This window comes from Serinus canaria, chromosome 19 (assembly GCF_022539315.1).
Source record: "Serinus canaria isolate serCan28SL12 chromosome 19, serCan2020, whole genome shotgun sequence".
Lineage (NCBI taxonomy): Eukaryota > Metazoa > Chordata > Aves > Passeriformes > Fringillidae > Serinus > Serinus canaria.
In genome coordinates, this window is record NC_066332.1 from 4,304,491 (window position 1) to 4,324,848 (window position 20,358).

The 20,358-nt window shown below is 48.8% G+C and overlaps 1 protein-coding gene across 2 annotated transcripts in view; it reads right to left on the minus strand.

Moving 5' to 3' along the window:
• Positions 1-20,358, minus strand: part of SUPT6H (SPT6 homolog, histone chaperone and transcription elongation factor) — a 26,947-nt gene continuing 6,589 nt past the window's right edge. For both annotated transcript variants that reach the window (XM_030231672.2, XM_030231673.2), the window contains exons 5-37: positions 19,939-20,134; positions 19,168-19,252; positions 18,503-18,776; positions 17,294-17,395; positions 16,936-17,049; positions 16,366-16,455; positions 15,791-15,933; positions 15,009-15,160; positions 14,482-14,580; positions 14,197-14,326; positions 13,945-14,095; positions 13,402-13,556; positions 12,722-12,917; positions 12,375-12,514; positions 12,179-12,296; positions 12,019-12,095; positions 11,755-11,890; positions 11,216-11,353; positions 10,749-10,916; positions 9,936-10,063; positions 8,754-8,961; positions 8,172-8,319; positions 7,785-7,927; positions 6,903-7,043; positions 5,628-5,823; positions 5,252-5,490; positions 4,924-5,037; positions 4,687-4,811; positions 4,103-4,215; positions 3,651-3,728; positions 3,397-3,563; positions 2,034-2,209; positions 1-1,876 (exon numbers count right to left, since the gene is read on the minus strand). In XM_030231672.2, coding sequence (XP_030087532.1) covers positions 1,690-1,876; positions 2,034-2,209; positions 3,397-3,563; positions 3,651-3,728; positions 4,103-4,215; positions 4,687-4,811; positions 4,924-5,037; positions 5,252-5,490; positions 5,628-5,823; positions 6,903-7,043; positions 7,785-7,927; positions 8,172-8,319; positions 8,754-8,961; positions 9,936-10,063; positions 10,749-10,916; positions 11,216-11,353; positions 11,755-11,890; positions 12,019-12,095; positions 12,179-12,296; positions 12,375-12,514; positions 12,722-12,917; positions 13,402-13,556; positions 13,945-14,095; positions 14,197-14,326; positions 14,482-14,580; positions 15,009-15,160; positions 15,791-15,933; positions 16,366-16,455; positions 16,936-17,049; positions 17,294-17,395; positions 18,503-18,776; positions 19,168-19,252; positions 19,939-20,134 — 4,827 coding nt within the window. In that variant the 3' untranslated portion in view covers positions 1-1,689. The remainder of the gene's footprint in view (positions 1,877-2,033; positions 2,210-3,396; positions 3,564-3,650; positions 3,729-4,102; positions 4,216-4,686; positions 4,812-4,923; positions 5,038-5,251; positions 5,491-5,627; positions 5,824-6,902; positions 7,044-7,784; positions 7,928-8,171; positions 8,320-8,753; positions 8,962-9,935; positions 10,064-10,748; positions 10,917-11,215; positions 11,354-11,754; positions 11,891-12,018; positions 12,096-12,178; positions 12,297-12,374; positions 12,515-12,721; positions 12,918-13,401; positions 13,557-13,944; positions 14,096-14,196; positions 14,327-14,481; positions 14,581-15,008; positions 15,161-15,790; positions 15,934-16,365; positions 16,456-16,935; positions 17,050-17,293; positions 17,396-18,502; positions 18,777-19,167; positions 19,253-19,938; positions 20,135-20,358) is intronic.

Here is a 20,358-nt window from a genome sequence, read left to right on the forward strand (position 1 = left end):
CAGCTTCCCAAAAGTAGAACTTTTATTGACAGCAAGGGAAAACTAAAAACAAAGACAGCCAGAAGGGAGGCAACAACACACAACTAGCCTCCTCTTTCAGGTCCAACCAGTAAGGAGCTGCTCCCAGTTCAATTCCTATCGTACAGTCCCATGAAATAAGAAAATAGCGCCAGGTTCAGCCACCTGTGACCTCGGAGCTGTGGGCCCCAGCCCACGGGTCTCCCCACTGGCCTGGGTGGCTTTGGGAGGAACAGGACCCTGCCAGCCCCTCAGCACTGCAGAGGGGATGGCATTAAAGCCAGGACCTGCATTTCTCTGTGCAAAGAGCTTTGCTTTGTGTCTCCCGGGTCGCTGCCATTCTTCAGGAGCATTTACATGCAAAGAAGAGCTTTGTTTCCTAAGATCTGCTGTTCCTGCTCATTTCCTAGCAAAGGAGGCTGACCAGGAGCACTGGGAAGGAACAAAGACTCTGCTTCCATAGAAAATCCCTACTAACAAAGCAGGAAAGGGGAGACTGTGTGCAGCAGGAACTTTCCCTCTCAGAAATGTCTCTCCCATGTGGGCAATCCCACACTGGGCTGCTTCTTTATCCACTTCATCCCTCTCCCAGTGTCTCTCCCTGTCCCATAGCCACAGGGAGGTGCCCCCGATGTCTCCACGTGGTGCATCCATAACAAAACCTTATTTGTTAACAACAGAAATCAGCTTCTCTGCGAAACTTGCAGCACACAGAGGGCAACACCAAGCAACAAAGGAAGAAGGAGCATCGACTTCCACCAAGCAACTCTGCTCTGAGCAAATCCTAAGGGAAGGGCAGGGTGCAGGCAGAAAACCTCTGAGCTAGCATTCAGTAAAAACTCTATTTATTCACCCCTCTTGGTTACAGCTGGGCAGGGGAAGCAGGTACAGAGGAGGAGGCCATGCACTCCGTGCTGCTCTATCCCATGGGTCTGTTTGGGGGAGCTGCCGCAGGCTGGCACTTTATTTCGCAGTCTGATTAAAAAAAAAAATAACCAAAACTAAATAAATATTGTTCCAAAAGAAGCCAGAGGAGAGAGCAAGCCTTTGGTACAACAGCTGCATCTCCAGCAAGACCCCGAGCTGCTGCGCTGGACCCCTCCAGACACAGCTGGGGTTGGCACAGGCTCTGCTGAGCCTGTCACGCATGAAAACACGGAGCAAACAACAACAGGAACTCTGTGAGAACTCTGGTTCGTTTGTCACAACCCCCACGACTTTGCTCTGTGGTCTCGGGACGAGGGGAGGCGACAGTCAGGGTTTGGGAGAATCCAAAGGAAACAGGCTCACTCCAGGGCAATGCACTTTCAGCTCCATTTGCTTCCCAGTCTTTGGGGCGAAAGCAGAGTGCTGTGCATGTACAAGGACAGACTCCTCTGACCTCACGTCTGCTTTGCTAAGTTCCCAAGGTGCCTCAAAACCGGAGCCCAGAACGCAGAGGCCGATGCAGTGTTCCTTTCTATGATATATTTTTCTTATATATAGTATATATCTTAAACCAGCCCTGCCAAGTCTATTCTCTCGCTCAGGTGCACATCACCAAGAGTCATTTCCCACCATGCCACGACGTATAAAACAGGAGTTAGGTGTCTAAGGGAAGTCGCTTCCTATTGTTCCCTCTCCTTCCCCCTTCCTCGCAGAGAAGAGAGCGGAGGTGTCGGGTGTCAGGTCCTATCGATCCATCTCATCCAGGAGAGGCGTGGCGTCCCCGGCGATGGACATGGGCGTGCTCTCGATCATGGGGCTGGGAGAGGGGCGAGGGGTCAACCTCTGCTTCTGTTTCCTCCGCTCAGCCTCCTTCTCCTGCAGCCACTGCTCGGCCATCTTGCCCCAGTCGATGGCAGCGTGGGTGTTGGTCCTGCAAGGACACGGGGACAACGTGAGATGTGACAAGTAAACTTCCCTGCCCTGCCCTCCCCTCCCCATGGGGGAGATAACCCCATCGTGCTGCTTCCACAAAAACCAAGAAAAGCAATGGAGACAGGACAGGGATAGGAGCACTCAGAGCTACTCACTTTGGCTGCTGCCTCTGCCTGGAGCTGGATGAGGGCTGTGACTGGGAGGACTGGGGTGTGGTGTTGGCCTGCAGCTGGTACTGGGGTGTGGTGATGGGCTGGCTGGGAGTAGTGTAAGAGTAGCTGGGGGTCATCAGAGGGGTGGCCACTGGCTGCTGTGCTGGAGTTGTGAAGACCTGTAGAGAGCAGAGGCTGTCAGAGGACAGAGGGTGGACCCTGCCAAGCTGGGGGGGGTTCTGCAGTGCCCTGCTCACCCAGGAGGGTGCCCACCCACACTTTGCATGCCCCCAGCCCTGCTGAGCACAGCACATTTGCTCCCCTGAGAGCTGGGCCAGCACAGCGTGCCCTCCTTGCCTGCCCAAGGGGAAATGCTGGAGCCAAGCAAAGGCAAGGGGCACCAGAGACACTTGGGGCAAACCAGCAGCAATGACATCCTGCAGCAGGCACGAAGAACAGATAAATTCTTCCCCTGCAGGCTGCAGAGAAGGTGCAGCAGCTCCCAGGATGGCTCCCTCCCACAACCCAAGCCAGCTGGCTTCTTGTCCCATGAAGAGCTTAGTGTCTTTACCTCCCGGTGTTCACCTCCCCTTTTTTTTTTTTTCAGATGTTTTGATGATTAATAAATCGGGTTATCCACAGTCCCTGCCCATCCTCAGCTCAGCATTTACTGTGCCAAACTTCCTGAAAGCCTCCCAAGGTGCTCTAAAAGAGGATCACTCCTCCCTGCAAGCCTTGTCTTGCAGCATCTCTTCTTAGGGTGCAACAGCTGGGTGTGTTTTTTGCACGCAGGCTCCTCAGTCCTTCTGCAGCTGGAATTTGCCTTGGTGCCAGCTGGGAGCTTGCAGAGTGGGCTGGGAGCAGGCACACATCAAGAAAGGCTTCACCATGAGCCAAAACTGTCCAATTCCATCTTACTCCCTGCAAAGCCCCTGGGTGTTGGGTCAGGCTGAGGTGTTCCCCGCCGGTGCAGCTCAGAGATTAGCGCTGAGCTGAAAAGCCCTGCAAGCTCAGCGCATACCTTCGCAGCTAATCTCCTCCACTGGCAGCTCACATTGCCAATTCAGGGGCACAATCAGAAGGTTGTGTGCCCTCACTGCTGGATCCCCCCTCTCCACCCTGCCACATTCCTTGGGGGCCAGACCAGTTTGCTCCTTGCTCCAACTCTCCCCGGAGCAGGGCTGTGTTACGTGCCTCATTTCTCCAGTCACGGGAGGCAAAAGGAAACCTGATTCAAGAATCCAGCCTGTGCAGCACCATGGGGACAAAACCAGGACTGGGGGACCCCAGGCAGTGAGGGATTCCTTAGGTTCCCAGTGGTTTCTAGCAGCAAGGAGAAGCCAGCAGAAATGGAAGTGACACCTACGTGGTAGGCGCTGCTGCCGCCTCCGCTGCCTCCGTAGCCGTACTGGCTGGAGCCCCACTGTGCTGGGGTGGCATTTGGGTTCTGTCCCTGGCCTGTCACAGCAGCAATGGCACTGAACATCTGGGAGGTCATGTTCTGTGGTAGAGCATTCACTGCACGTGTCAGGTCTGCAAGGGAGACACACTGCATTAGGAAAAGTGGAGACTGGAGGAGCAGCTCGCATCCCAATCCCAACTGGAGTGGCTTGCACTGACCTGCCAGGTTGATGTTAGCTGGAGTAGCATTAATGGAGGCTGGAGTCCTGGTCCGACTGCTGCTGCTGGGGGTAATACCTGAGTAAAATACCAAGAGGTAGAGTAATTCTCCTGGAAGAGCAGCCATTGGTCTGAAACTCAGGATTTGTTCTGGCACGATGGTTTGCTACCAGGGAATGGTGTGTGCTGGATTGTATGGTGGGGGAGACAAAGGAGAGGAAAGGGACGGGTCCAGACTTTGCTGCACAGCCCACTTGATGAAAGATTAACTCTCAGGAGAGCTCCCAGTGGGTTGGTGCATGGAGCCAAACACTTTAAGCATTGCTTCCCACACATAGAAAGATCCTAGGACACATTTTTGGGACAAGGAAGATGGAACTGTCCTTTAATAACTGTCCCTGATATTGTGTGATAAACAAACAGCTGAGGCACTGAAGCTTTAGGCTGCTCACCTGGAACAGGGTCCTGATAATGATCCTTAAACCATCGGAAAAGTCCATTCACAGTAGGGAAGACTTGGCCCCGGTAGCGGAATCCCTCTGGTGTCACTGTCACATACTCTATCCTGGGAGAGCAGGGACAGCATGAGACATCACAGGCTATGTCAGCCACTCACTGACAGGTCACACTCACAACAGGCCTGCACTAAAACCACAGGCACTGCCTGTACTGATAATGAACAGATAGACCCACCCAAGGCACTTAATTTTCAAACAATTGCTTCAAACTACCCTGCCTTTCCATGAAAAATCTGCTTTTCCATGAAAAACCCATCCTTCCCTGCCTACACTCCCACAACACCCACAGCACAGGGCAGTGCTGCTCGTGGCAGCCAGATGGTTAAGAAACATGGGAGTCTCCTGGGTGAGATTTACTGCTAGAATTGGGTCCTCCACTGTCAGGAGGCCAAATCCTGGCAAAGAGGAGGTGTGATTTACAGGCATTTTGACAGAGCTGGAAGAAAAACTGGCAGCAGTCAGCTGAGGTTTGGTACTGGCAGTACTCAGTGCAGATGCTGGGCTTGCCTCTCACTTACCTTGGTTTGCCTCGAGGCTGATATCCCAAGAGGAATTTACCAGGTAGGTCTTTACAGGCACTAATAAAGTATGGAATAAATGTTGGCTTCTCTTTCTTGGTCTTTATCAGCAGCTCTTCCAGCTTCTAATTAGAGAGAGAAAGAAGATAAATGCTCCAGGGGAGCCCACATTTTCAGCAGCACACAGAGCCCATGGATATCTTCCTAAGAAGTTACCACATCCTGGGATTGTCTCACCTTCTTGTCTCCACCATTGCAGTCCTGATAGTATTTGTGGTTCAACAGGTCTCTGGCAAAAGAAGCCATTGGCTGGACATAGCGAGCAACAATTTCATCCAGGTCTTCAAATTCCTTTGAACAAACACATTTAAAGAGGCATTTAGGGTATATTTGGTCATACACTCAGCACAGAAAGGCTTGAGGAAAAGAAAAAGAGAGACAAGTATTGTCTAAGGATCCAGAGAATGTATAGGAAGAGTGTGAAAGCAGCTACAAGGACAGAAGGGCTGTGTCAACTTGTAAAATAAATCATTCCCTTTCCCAGGCATGCTCTGCAGGGCTTTACCTCTGTGTTAATCCAGAGCATGGAGCCCAGGCTGAAGGCATTCTCCTTGCCCTCCTCCCGGACATCCACGTGCTGGTAAATGCCATCGTTGACCTTCCAGGTGACAGTCAGGTGGTTCTCCCCTTTGCTGCTCGGCCGGATAATCACATCCCCTTGGTCCATGGTCTCCATCATCTTCTCTGCTTGCTTGAAGCTGATGTTGTGGAATGATGGGTGAGCAATTACCCTCTTGATGTACGCTGGGGAACAAAGGCAACCTTCAGCCTTCCAAGAGGAACAGCTTTAATGCAACTGTAGCTAATTGTGCTGATTGTCCCGACTGAAGCAGCCTGGGAAGGCTGGAATTACATGGGAGAGAGAAATTAAGAGAACTCACTTGTCCTCTGCTGCTTTCTTTTCATGTCTTCTTCCTGTTTGTGATCTGCTGCCTCGGAGTCGAAGTCGTAGTAGGTGTCTTTGGGCAGCTTCCACTCATTGTTCTTGTCCATCAGGTCTGAGGTCCTGCAGGTCAGGTCTGCACTGAACTTCTCAATGTCAATCTTCATGATGCGGCAGTGGACGGTCATTCCCACCTGCAGAGGAGGAGCAGGCCAAGGTGAGCAGCAGGTTTGGCTGACACACCAGAATCCCTGTGCTACAGAACAATCCACGTGGGACCTGCTGACACTGAGGAGGTACAAATCACCTCAGCTACTTCCGACTGATACAACCTATAAAAGTGATCTTTCTACACAAACTCCAAGTCAACTGATCCCAAAAATTCCAGAATCAAAAGAGATTAAGGGAAAAAGAGATTAAGGGCAGTTCTCCAGACATCTATTACCTATTACCCACACCACACAGAAAACTGCATGTCTGAAGGGTGAGGACAATCACCTTTTCTATTTCAAACATCTTTCACAATGGGAGCAGCAAAACTGGCCTTCAAGATGTGCAAGAAAGCAGTTAAGTGTGTTCAGAAGCAGACACCCAAAAGACTGCTCTAATAAAATGTGAGGCAGAAAATCTCCCCCCCCAAACTGCAATGTCTTAGCTCAGTTAACCATGATGAAGTTAATTAACAACTCATTAAAGAAACGCTGAGACCTCTGAGCTTACAGACTATCCATCACCTGCATGGCCTGTTGGGGACCCCAAAAGACAGCAAAGATGTTTAACCACTATTTTATTATGTGATAAAAAGGTGTTATTCCATTTCTTTAAGAACTCTGTCCTGAGTAGGACGAGTAACTCTGATGACCTCCACAAATTAATGGAGAGGGAAGAAAAAGCTATAAGAGGGAAAATGACCCTTGCCTGAGCAAAAGCAGTTCTGTGAACTCTTTAGAAAGCCAGAAACAAAGGGCAGCTCTGCATTAGAATGCCTTCTGGTCTCCTAAACCCAGACTCCAGCCAGACAACAATAAATCCTCCTGCAGCACAACGTGTTAACTGATTAACAGGGTCCCACCAGCTGCCAAGGGAGATTTGCACTGTGGGACAAGGACACTAACCAGAACCTGAACTTCCTGCTGATTTAAAGTCCTTGCATGAAAATAAGTTTGGAAAAGTCATTTAAGAACAGCGTTATTAACCAAACTCTGAGTCTTTGGTATTGGCTCCAGATTCTTCCAGCTCTTGCTGGGAGTGTGAAAATCCACTGCTTTCATACCTTCACCCTTTCTTCTGGCCTCTTGACCACCTTGTCACTAAGAAATTTTGTTGGGATGAAGCCAGCAACACCATTATCCAGACGTGTCTTCACTCCAATGGCCTGACCTGGGCAGGAACCGCTGTCAAAATGGTTCCAAACCTTGAGCAAGGCAAAAGCAAATAAATCATTCAGCATGGAAACAAAATAGCCCCAGCAGTTCATACTCAAAACAAGTCCAAAAGCTGGGTCAGCAAAGTGGTGCAGCCAGCAGAGACTTGTGTAAGGGCAGGGGACAGAAGACTTCAACAAATGCTACCCAGTAATGCAATCTTCCTCCTCCCGTTCTGCTCAGCTTATGGGACATTGCAACCAGGAAGGTCAGAACATTTTTAGACCTTGAACACCAGCCTGTAGCCAGGGCTGCTCTCTAATGAACACTATAGGGGCTTAAAGTCATGGATTACCCAGGCTGGAATTCACAGTGTTTAGAAGGGACCTAAAGTACAGCTGCATTAAGCAGCAGGTGGTCCAGATAAGTTCTTAAAATTGAGAAGGTGGCAGAGCCTTCTGTTCTCAGTGTCACAGGCAATTTCTTTACATAAAACACAATCCCAGACCACAAACAAGAAGGCTTTCTATATCTGCAAAGAACTGGTCAGCTTAGCCCCAGGTCCATTTCACTCTAAAAGCCATAATGCAGCCATAAAAGACCTGCCAAATCTATACTGAAGCAATTAGTCAGAAGTGCAACAGATTTTATTTACAGCCAAAGGCCACATCAGGTTGGGATCCTGGGGCGCTGTGGACACAATCTTGGTTCTGATTCCTTGTCTCCCAAGAACCCTACACAACACTCCTGCTGAGAGCAGCCCCCTGAGGAAGGCAGAGAAGCAGCCCCACCTCACTGAGCTCTGGGAAGTTGTCCTGCTGGCAGAAGGGGCACTGCCAAAGGCCAGTTTCATCATTCCGTATGGCCTGGTCGTAGCTCTCTCCCTGAGGGCGCCTGTGGGCAATCCCAGTCACATTGCAGATGATCATTTTACCTGTGGGGTGATGGGAGAGGGGAAGGAAAGAATGAAAAACTGCAGAGCTGGGCAGTTTCCTCCATCTAAGGTTGTTATTCATGCATGAAGGTGTTAGGAGGTCACCCAAGTACTTGAAAAGCTGCTTCACACTCCACCACAGCACTGTCCCAACATCAGGCTCACTAAGATCCCTTTGCCCCACCTTGACACATCCTGTGTCAACTCAGGAGGACAGAAAGCAGGGATGTGAAGAGGGATGTACCTATGTAAAATGTCTCTGGAGTTTCTTTGGTCAGCATATTGAAGACCTCCTCTGTGTTGGGAGAACGGTATGGGGTTCTCAGGTCCTTGTATCTGCAGCTTAGCTCGGCTCGAATGTCATACAAAGTGATATGCTTGTCACCATAGCCCTGTGTGGGATTCAGAGGTTATAAAGGCATGAGCAGCAGGAAGAAGGTCAGTAGGGAATCCAGTGTAAGTTTTGGAAGAACTCAAGCCACTTATTAAACAGCAAATTTAAGAAAGGGGAATACAGCAGGTACCAACAAATGGTGAAACTCGGTCACAGGATGTTGAGGAGGTCAAAAGGACAAACACATTTAGAAAAAAATTCAGGGAGAAGAGCTTAAATGGTAATTACTGTTCCCTGCCCCAAGTGTACTTTCTGCAAGCATTTACTGCATGCCATTGTCAGACACTGACTGCTCATTGTGGCCATTTATACATTTTACAACAGCACAGCTAATGCCCAGCTCCCAAAAAGGATAAAGCTATAAAACATGAGAATCTCAGCTGGGCATCAGAGCTTCCCCTTGTTTCTCAACACCAGGAACCCCCAGTGCACCTGTCTTTCCAGTTCTTCAGCAAAGGCATCGAGATCCAGGTCTTTCAGGCGCTCGGGGTTTTCCAGGATCTCCTCCAGAGCTCCTGCAGGATTTGCATCCTCAGCTGACTCATCGTATTCCAGGGCATCCACTGCCATTTTCCTGGCCCATTCATAGGTTTCAGGATGGACCCTAGAGCCATCTAGGACTTCAATGTAGGAATCAGTGCTGAAACAAAACCAATGTTCAGATCAGGGCTCTGAGCTGCTCCTGCAGCTCAATGATCAAGCACATTGTTGAGCAGCACTGCTGCCCTCCATGGAACAAAATACTCCAAAAATGACACTGAATTATTCATTGCTAAACCAACAGAAGCCAAGGCAAGACCTGGCAAACTCCAGTCTGCAGCTCCAAAGACAGAGCCAGGTATTTTGGATGCTGGGTGGATTTGATCCCTGCAAACTGCAGCTGCTCTGTGAGCACACAGCTCTCTGTAGTTTCTCTCCTCACATAAACTCAGTGTTGCCAATGAGCTGTTTGGATGGGCTACACTTTGCCCTCAGCAGCTCTGGGAGTTGTATCCTGCAAGAATCAAGGAATCTAGCAGGGTTGGATCACTCAGTGTAGGGATTCAGCCAGGTGTTCTTTCTCACATTCCCTTTAAAATGCAAAAAACCCTGGAGAAAGCATGTTTCTAGTCAGAAACAAGGTTACGGCTGTCCTCAAAACACCTCTTGTGCAGTTACTTGTAACTTAATGTCCTATAAACTTCCCAGTATTGCTACTGGTTTAAGAGGACACCAAATTGCTGAGTTATTTCTCAAGTTTGAAACTTTAGAAAAATAAAATACTGTTGGATGGACCAGGCAGAAACTAAGCTCAAGTGCCCATGGGTTACTGATGACTCCATGACAACTATTTTAGGGAACAATTGGTTTTAGTTTAGTTCCTCTTGACCACAAAGAGTCCTTCACACCAGAACAAGCCATATAATTAATTTTCTGCAGTTCACACTGCTGCTGTGCAAGTTTAATCTGGTTCTTATGGGCAGCTAATAACCAGCAATACCTGAACTTGGCCTAAAGTCAGAGGGGCCACACAGAAACTCTGGGGAATACTGACTCAGGGAAGGTCACTGTGTCACCCTGTCACTCACACTGACCCCACACCCCATAGGGCATCAAACACAACCCAATACCCACCTATCACCCAGGGATGCTGTGTCAATTTTGATGAAGCCAGCACAGTTGATGAACACTTTGGGTCCCATGTGACACATCGTAACCAGCTGGGTCCTGTTCTCCAGACGGGTGTTGTTTTGTTTTAAGATCTGCAGAGAGAGGCAAGAATAAAAACCTTGAGAGGAGAGGCAAGAGTATAAATCCTGCTATTCAAACATAAGATTGCCCACAGAGGCTGTGGACTTTCTCTCCCTGGAATTGTTAAAGGCCAGGCTGGATGGGGTTCTGAGTAACCTGCTTTAGTGGAAGATGTCTGTGGCCGTGGCCATGGGTTGGAATTAGATGATCTTTAAGGTCCTTTCCAACCCAAATAGTTTTTGTCTGGGAAAAAAAGCAGAGTATTCACACAGCACACTGCAATGTTTAAAGCATCTGACACATGCCCATCACAGCTCTTAAGCTGTTGCTCCATGCCAGTGTCTCAACATTGTGTGAAAGACGATGATTCCACATCATCACGGCTCCAACTCTCAGGAAAAGCTTTGGCTTCTTGCCTCGTGTTTTCTACACTGTGGAGGTGTCTTGACACTCTGACAGCACATCCATTCCTGTGGGTTTGGGAGCTGGCTGGGATTGATGGATCTGCTGAGCTGTTTGTGTTTCTCAAGGACACGAGTCCACGTGTAGCTTCGGGGCGAGGCACAGCGGGGTAAAAACACCCATCAACAGAGCTGCCAGCTGCACCTGGCACACGGGACCCTGACTCACCTCCTGAGCACTCACAGAGTGCTGGTCATGTGCTGCTTCTGCAGGCAGGCCCAGAAGCCTCCTTACCTTCAGCAGGTGAGTGCCTTTGCGTGGTCCCAGGCCACACACGTACTGCAGCAGAGCCTGGCTGTGGGGGTGAGCAATGGCCCTGTTCACATCCACCCCCACCTCGTTCACACGGTTGATGAATTCGCAGTAGAGCGCGTTCAGCAGCTCCTCCTTTACCACGTGCTCCTGGCAGAGAGAAGAGGTGTTAGCCCTGGAAAAGATGGGTCTGTGCAACCCTCTGCCATGAGCCAAACGCAACACACTGGCACCCAGGAGCTGTGTTGCACCTCAGCTACCCCTGAGAACAGCCTAAAGGCTTATGAGAAAAAAGAAAAAAAAAAAAAAAAAATGGAATGTGCTGTTAGCCTGACTATGGCACAGAAATTGCACAAGTTTAACCTGGAAACCTTTTCTTTGAAAGCAAACCCTCACAGGCCGCTTTCTCTTGCAGAGAAGGATCTTTCTTGCCCAAGGAAAAAATTTACCTGCAGAGGGTGGAGTTTCAGGCAGAGAATATCCTCGTCAGAGCTGCAGACCTGGGCAAACTCAATGAGGGGGTCCTGGATGCGGCGAGCGAGGGACACGGCCTGGCGCAGCAGAGGGGGGTAATCCCGGAATTCATTCTGCAACAGGACACAGAACCAGGGAAAACCCTCCTGGTGCTTTCACACTTTGTACCACAAGCAGCAAAAACACATCAGACAGGGACTGCAGCAAGGAAGCACTTGGTGCTCATGGCAAAGAAAGCTGAGGTCAAAGGCTCCCAGGAGCTCTTAAGCAATTAGTAATGGAACAATCTCACTAATTTCCAACTACATCAATATCCACTTTGTGCATCTGCTGGTGCTGATCACTTCAGGGAAGCCTAAGATGTTTTGCCTTGATCCAAAGATCAGTACGTGACTGTCCAGATGGATCACATGAGACAGAGGATGATGTAAGGCCAGCACAACAAATGGAGGATGACACAGCACAAATGAGCAACAGACTAAGGGAGGGACTAAGGGAGTAGCAGAAGGTTCACCTCAGACTTCTTGCTGTTCATGTAGAGGATGGCCAGTTCATTGTCCACCAGCTCCACTCCGATAGAGGACAGCTGCTGCCCTTGGTCCAGCTCATGAACAATTCTCTTTACATCCTCCATCAGCATCTGAGCATCCCTAGGGAGAGACAACCAAGGAGACTAAGGGAAGAGCATAGAGCTGGGTCCTGGAAACAGTGAAATGTAGACAGGCACAAGGAAAGGACTGCAAAGAGACTGGCAAGGGGAAGCAGCACAAAGACTGACCTGTTCTCGCCTGCAATTGTCACCACGTGAGGCTTCTTGTTCAGGAGGAATTTTTTCAATGTTTCAATATCCTGGGCCTGGAAAGGAAAGTAGAAAAGCTAGAGGGTTTCTGTTCTGAGCTACCTACATTCATCTCAGTGACAGCTGCACCAAGGCTCACCTTCTTTTCCCTCTCCTCCTCACGCCACGCATTCCTTCTCTTTGTGAAATGTGGCAGTCGGAGGAAATCTGTCACCTCACCCTCTCCATTAACGAGGGCACAAAACACAGGGTGGTCCCTGTCAAACAGAGATCACTCAGACATGGCGGACTGCTAAAGCTGGACAGTCATCCAAACACCATTCCCTCTCTCCTACCTGGCTGATGAAAAGGCAATGCCCAGCACCCGGATCCCCTTCCCTTGGTTTTCATCCATGAAATCATCGTCTTCCTCCACCTGCTGATCAGGCCTGTATGCAGCAACCTTCAGCCAGTTGTACAGTTTGCGGCTGCAAGCCTGGGAGAGCAGAGAAAGGACAAAGAGGAGTGAGAAAATCCACTGCAGAGGCCTGGCATAACCCTCCTCTGGAGGGGAAGTTGAACCAGACTCAATCCCTGCCTCCTCCTCCTCCTCCCCAAGAACTTGTGTATGACGTGTCAGCAGCTATCCCCAGAACACTGCAGGGCTGCCAGTGTTTGCAAGCCCAGCTCTGCCTCATCTCACCTTGAGGACATACTCCTTGGCCTCCACTAAGAGCTTGTTCTTTAATTCTTTGGCCATCTGCACGTAGAGGAACTGGTTGAGGGAGCGCTCGATGGCCATGGTGCGCTGCCGGTTCCACTCCTGCACCTGGTGACTGAACTCGTCCCGGTAATAGAACTGCTTGATTTCCTCAAAGTATGTCTGGTCACTGCCATAACTGCAACAAAGGAGGAGAGGAGATACAGAAAGGCTCCAGACACCTGCATGGACCCACCACTGGCAGGTTCCTGCACACCTCAGGTTCATGTAGCTGCTTGGAAAAAAGCAGGGAAGAGCCAACCCTCCCATCCAACACTGCTTTAGCTGCTGAAGTGATGCTTCAGCATCACAGATCACAGCCACACTGCACAGTGTGGCCACTCAGATGTGCAGGGAAGGAACTAAGCTGGTTGGGAAACAATCATCATCTGCAAAAATCCCAAGGTTTCAGAGTTTGCTTTCAAGTGAGTAAGACAGATGTCTGCTAAAGTTCTCAACAAGGTGATGAAAAAAGCAAGACCCTGAGAGGCTGCTTGACTTTGAGGTGCAGGAAACTACCAGGCCATGACTTTCAGAAGCAATTTGGGTTACAGAGGTGCCCAAAGAGCACTGCCTGAATGAGCTCTGCCAAGTCAGGGATGGCACAGCCAGTGGGAACTCACCCCTCCACTCCTTTCATGTCAATGCTGATATCTATGGTGAGCAGTGCCTCATCCTCTGCCAGGCTCATTTTCAGGAACTGGTCATCTCTCAGCTCCTTCACAGGCTTGTTCTTCATGTATTTAAAGGAATAGGCATAGTGGGCTTCATCAATATCCTGGAAAAGAGGAGAGACAGTCAGCATGCACACAGGGTATTCATGAAGAAAGATCCTTCTGTATGCCACAGCAGACAATGGTTTTTATTCAATACCCCCTCAGCCCTATGCCTGCCAGTCTGCATTTCCTTTCCCAGCAGGACACAGTGGAATTGCTTCCCAGTCCCAGAGAAACAGAGATTGTTTCAATAATTGAAGGCAGCATCTCATCTAGTAAAATGCTGAGACTAAAAATGCAGCACACTGCTGAGCTGGGCTCTGCAACAGCCGAGCTCAGTGCTGCTCTGAGATTTATTCAGAGTTGCCACTGACATGGGAGAACAAGCATTTATGTGTTATTTAGATCCTTCCCTAAACTGACCCACAGAGTCAGAGCTCCCTTCCTTACCTTCTTCCCCTTTTTGGTCGGTGAAATGTTTATTTTGGCTCGTTCTTGGAAAGTCTGTCTCAGGACCTGTCTGACCAAGGGCTCCCTGGCGATCTGCAAAGCCACCATGTACCGAGCTCCTTCCAGCACTGCTTCTGGGCTTGGGAATTGACTGCAGGCAAAAAGGCAACGTGAAGCCTTAGAAGGATGTCCTCAGATCCTCTCACTTGTGTTACACCCACAGTAATTCCACAGAGACCCCCCCACACTGACCTACACACATAATCCTTGGCCAGCTCCAGGGGCTCTGCAGGGAACTGCTCTGTCTCGTGACGCTGGTAACTGTCCCGGAGATTCTCTCCAAACTGCTCAGGTGTCAGACCAAATTTCTTAGCCAAGCCATCTGGTAAAAAGAAAAAAATCAAAACACCGATGAGGACACAGGTATTGTAGTTAATAGTGAGCAAAACTACCAGTCTTCCACAGGTGAGTCACAGCACCCTGCAGAGCATGTGGGCCAGGCCACTGCACGCTCAGCAGGACAGAGCAGAGCCTTACCCAGCCCAGCTGCCTGGCAGATGGTGTACATATCCCTTCGGGAAGCCTGCTTCAGCTCAGGCCCCTTCTGCTCATCATCCTCTGCATCCTCCCCTTCACCTGGAGGAAGGATACATTAGAGGGACATCCAGACAGCTGGAGCATGTCAGAAGCACAATAAAGAGATTAAACACAACCTACCCTGTGCAACAGAGGCCCTAAATCCCACAAAGGCCTCTCAAAGATAACAGTGGCCTTAAAATTATTCAGGGTTAGAAAAACACTATCTTCAGTGTCACTTGCAGTTTTAATAGGAGTATACATCAAGTTTGCTGATGCCACCCCTGCCACAAGGGGTGGCATTCATATTTCACTGGAAAGCACCTTGTGTGGCAAACCAAAGGCACCTGAAAAACCTGGAACTAACTTGAGACAGAATGATCAGCAGAGATGCATTGTGCATTTCACTAAACTTTCTTCCTATTCTTTCAAACCAGGATCTTCAAGCAGCCCACAAGGAGAAAACTATCAAATGTGGGGAGACAAACCTTCCTCTTCTTCACCATCCTCGCGGATCCGCTTTTGCTTTTTGCGAGCGGCCTTGGCAGCATTCTGCATCTTGGGGATGTCTCTGCCATAGTACAGCAGGAAGTGATTGTACACGTCCTTCAGCTCGTCCATGGACTGCACGTCCTTCAGCCTACAGAAAGGCAGCACGTTACACCCTGCCTGCAGCTAGGTCATGCTCACAACACTCAAGGAACCTGCTCTGACTCAGCTCAGGAAGAGGAGCCCTTGGATTCATCTCCCAAAAGAATTATAAGTATTTCTCACTATTGGCTTTGTGGGTGCTCTGCAGTGGCCTGTTATGTCATATTTTCTGAAAAATTTCTTGGCCAGCATTTCTTCTCCTGGGAAGCTAGGAAGCTTCAGCTTCTCTATGTTTTATTCTTCTGGAACATGATTTGGAGAATTATTTACCCTACATGTGAATTGTTTTTAATTAATGACTAATCACAGCCAGCTATGTCGGACTCTCTGAGTCTGTCACAAGATTTTATTATTCATTCTTGTCTAGCCTTCTGATGTCTCCTTTCTCTTTCTTTAGTATAGTTTTAGTATATAATTTTCTTTTAATATAATATATATAATAAAATAATAAATCAACCTTCTAACAACTTGAAGTCAATTCTCATCTCTCACCTCATCATAAGACCCACACCACCACAACAATTAATAACCACAGTGGCCAGAGTGCCTGTGCTGTTTGGGCAAGTCAAGGGACATTTTAAGGAATTTTGGAGTGAAGATAGAAGTCCTGGCACCCTACCTCTCCATGTCAGTAGTATCCAGGGCCCTTATTCCATCAGCCAAGGGCTTGTCTGGGTCAGCAGAGATTTGCTCATACTGGTAGGCCTGCATCTTCTCAAACAGTCGTGTCAGGTTCTGCTTGCGGATCTTCAGCTGGGTCCACTGACACAGGAGCAAAAGAATTCCAGTGAAATACCCCATTGCAGTGTGTTACCTGTCTCCTCCCTTCCCAGACAGGGACTTTGGGACATTTGTCATCTCCAAATGATCATTAAAATCTTCATCCACAGCCAAAGCCAAATGTGACATGCAGCAGGCCTCATCTCAAAGATTTATTATAATAACAGAAAAAAACCAAACTTCAGGTTTGGATCTGATAGCAGAGAAGCAACCTGCACTGCTGGCAGGAAATGTCACTACACAACAGGAACTCAGTGAAGGAGAAGGATTTTTTGCAATCCTATTTTGTCAGATATCCCTTTACCACCATATGGGTAAAAATCCCAAACATGGCCAAAATAAACTGCTGAAAGTATCAGGCTATGTAGGAGGACAAATGTTGATGGGAGAACCAGAAATGAAAATACTCCTCACCTTCTCATCCCAGTGCCAGACCCTCCAGAGGTCATTGATGTGCAGCTCTGGCTCCACATACTCCTTTCTGTAGAAGGCGATGAACGGGACCTGGGTCAGAAATGAGACTCATCAGCCCTGAGCAGGGGACTGGGCTGCTCCTGGCAGCCACGAGCCCAGACAGAGCTCCTGCTCTGTGGGACAACAAACTAATGAGGCAGCTCTTACTCCACCAAAGAATGCATCACATTAGCCAAAAAACTTCTGCAACATCAGGCAACACCTCAGAGAACAGATTGGATGGACCAAGCAAGACTCAAGAGAAATTCTCCCACCTCATTCAGACTCAATTTGTCCACAATCAGGGAAGGACAATGACAGCAGCTCTGTCAAACAGGCCTTAAAACCTGCATTGCCACAGCTCACATAAAATGAATTGCAGTTCCCAATGGAGCGTCATTTCATCCCAGGAGAGGCAACCAGGGATGGTAACTCAGCCCCTTCTGTGTGCCCTAAACGTTTCCAGCAGCCCTGCTAACCCTGTCAGGAAAAGGAGACAGACTTTGGTAATGAAGAAAAGTTGCAAATTACCTCAAAATGCTGATTTCTCATGAAATTCAGAGCTTCTTTAATCTTCTGGATGGTGCTGGGCCCCTTGCGGCCAAAGCTGCTGGCTTGTCCACGGTCAAGGTAGTCAGAAGTCTCCTGCAAAGGAAACACATTGTGTTCACTCTGCTCCTGAGCTGAACCCCTAAAAGAGCAGCCCAGGTTAAGGCTGAAAAATCGTGGTTCTTTCAACTTTTTTTGTTCCTTTTTGTTTTGTTTCGTGGATGCAAAAATGAAGACACACACGTCAAATGACCTGCTCAAAAGCAGAAGTGAAGGTGGGACTGGACACCACATTCATATCATCAGAGCCCTGGAACAAGTCCCAGGCACAGTCCTTTACCTGCAAGGAGATGGTGGGAGTTGCAAAGGCATTCCTATAAATCCAGTCAGCTTCTTCCTCCAGCTCATCATCTTCAGCACTCTTCACTGGGATGGATCTCAGCTGGGAAGAGACAACACCATGAGCACAGGCACGTGCAACACCAGGGCTTGCACTGCCATGTTTCCAAGAAGCCTGGAAATTATTGTTTGGAGCTACAGGTTACCTCTGGGGACCCCCACCTATGGGGTGCCAAGGATATCACTTCAATGTCTGCACCTTCTGAGCACACAGGAAACTGCATCAGCTTTACACTAGATAAAGGCAGCTACAATCCTGTCAAAGGCTTGTGGAAAGGCCTGCAATGGTGCAAAGTCTGCTGTGAAAATCAAGTGAGGATATCTCCACTTCCCACCAGACACCCAAATTTTCTGCAGTTACATCCTCTGCTCCAGTCTATCTGTGCCTTGCTACCACTTTTGTTGCAACAAAAGATAAAGCAGCTCCAAAGCCTCTCTGGGCACTCAGTCTTCTCTTTCAGAGGTGCTGCTCTAATCACTGACATCCAGGAAGATGACAACGTGTGAACAGGTCACCTACAGCCACCTTCACAGACAGCATTTCCTTCTGGCATGGGGAAAAAAGGTCCTGTGGAAAACTGGCAGCTTCACACATCCCATTTCACAGAGAAGGGTAATAAACCTCTGCATGGAATTACACTAACATACACTAAAGGGAGATGGATTTTTCAGTTAAAGTCTGAATATAGTGTAAAATTAAGACAAAAATATGAGACACCAGAAGGACTCCTAAAAGCACAAACAGCACCTTGTACTGAGAGCAGTGTAAGTTTCATCACCTTGAGTAAAGTTGGTTACAGCAGTTATGTGCTGGCTGGCATACAGGCAAGCTAGAAACCTCCCTATGTCTCCTCTGGCACTGCATCTTGCTCTCCACATACCCAGCTCAAGGGATTCCTAACATCCCAAGCCCTGCACTTCAGCAGTGCAACACTGGCACCCAGTGGCCACAGGGAAGCTGTGACTGGAGCTAAACCCAGATTCACACAGGTACAACAGCTCCCACGTCACTGATAGTTCTGAATGCAGTTTTAGCCTGTACATTTGACAGGTAAGGTTGTCAAAGCAGAAAAAAGATATTCCAAAATCCATCCAGCAGCTTGCCAGCCTGCAGGTCCAAGCCTGGGAGCCAAAATGCTTTCTGCCTCACCTGGAACCTCTCAGGCATGTCTGTCATGCGGATCTCGTTGTCCTGGTCTGTGAGGTGGCTGCTCTCCAGCTCACTGGGCTCGTACATCTCGAAGATGCTGCGGCGGCTGACGCGTTTCTTGGCCGCCTTCTTGGGCCGCACGCGCGTCTCCCCTTCCGTCTCCTCGTCCTCGTACTCGTACTCCTCCTCCATCTCCTCGTCGTACTCGTTGTACTTCTCAAACTCATCGTAGTCAAAGTCCACGCCAAAGATTTCCTGGGCTTCCTGCAAGGCACTGGAAAGCAAAACCAAACCCCTGCTCAGCCCCACAGTGCACAGAAGAGTTCACAGAACATCTTTACAGCCACACCTAGTCTAAGCTTTAGTTTTCCACCCAGGCTAAAAATTCATGGACAAGTACAAACTCTGAGCTTTACTGCAATTATTTCTCTTAAGGGACTGGTTTTGGTACGCCTTTAAAAAAATCCAGGGGAAAAAGGAAAAAGGAAGGAACCACACATTTCAGAAAACACACACTAAAAGCTCTGTGTCTAAATTTACCAGGTTTCTTCAGGGAAAAAGACCAGCAGTACCCAACCACAAGCTGAATCACTCTGCAGTTGCAAGATCCAAATAAGTTGAGCACTATTTTCAAGGCTCCAGGCCAACTTCCAATCAATACTTACGCATCTGTGTATCCTGGAAGCTTCTTTCTCCATTTTGGCTTCTTCAGAGGTTGTCCATCATCATCCACAATGAAGTCATCAATGTCTGGAGATTGAGAAACAATTAAGTGGTCAGGGAACTCAGATACAGAACTGGTACCTCTGACAAAGCTCAGCCAGTGTAACTATGAGCCTCCACCACAGACTGAGGCTGCTGCTGGCTGTCAGATTGCCCAGCTCCCCCCTGCATCCCCTACACCAATCTCACACAGTCCAGGAGCATGAACCACAGTAACAAGCTGTAACAAACTTCCAGACAAACTTCCAGGCAAAGCCATCTGAGTTGCAGCTCAGTGCACTGAAAATACAGTCAGGAAAGGCCTGGCTGCTTTGGACAGTAGGAAGAATTCTTGAAACTTTTTTGGTAAGGTAGCAGTAGTGAGAGGCTGATGCTGAAGAGAGGTAGGACAGGCATGCACTGTGCTATGAGGTACTAAACATTGCCTTGAGTGCCTTCCTCTGAAGCATTTTCATTTTAGAGGCAGCTTAGGAGAGGTGTTCAAGACCTCAGCACATATAATGTGCTACTGCACTAAGTGGTTCAGACAGACAAACTAAAACTGTCACCAAGAAACCTTTAATTCTAAGGACTGGACTACTCAGAACAATAAGAGCTTTACCATGACAGGGTCACAGCCTTTTGGATACTTCTAGTTCAGAGAAAGTCTGAACTTTGTTCCTGTGCTTTAATCCTAGGACAAACATTGGATGTAACTGACCATCCACACTTACCAGATTCATCTTCCTCCTCCTCCTCTTCCTCTTCCTGTGGAGCAACAGGAGCTTCCACAGCTTCTCCTCCTTCCTCGCCTTCACCATCCTGAAAGATTTCCTCAGCAATGGCTTCCTTCTCATGTTCTTCCTTTCCATAATCTTCTGCTTCATCATCCTCATCATCAGACATTTTTCGCACACGCCTGAATTTTTGCTGCAAGGACAATTCCTTGTTAGTGCTCAATCCCTGGCTCAGCACTGCACTTCCTCTGCAGGCACCTGGGAGGGAGCAGGATGGAGCACAGGCACACAGGGGAGAGGAGTCACCCCCTTGGGAGTTGTGACACTTGTATGTTGTCACCACCACTGCTGGCCTGGTTGATGTGACTCTAATGTTTCAGAAAGAGCTTTAGAGCCCGTAACAGCCTGTGCTGACCT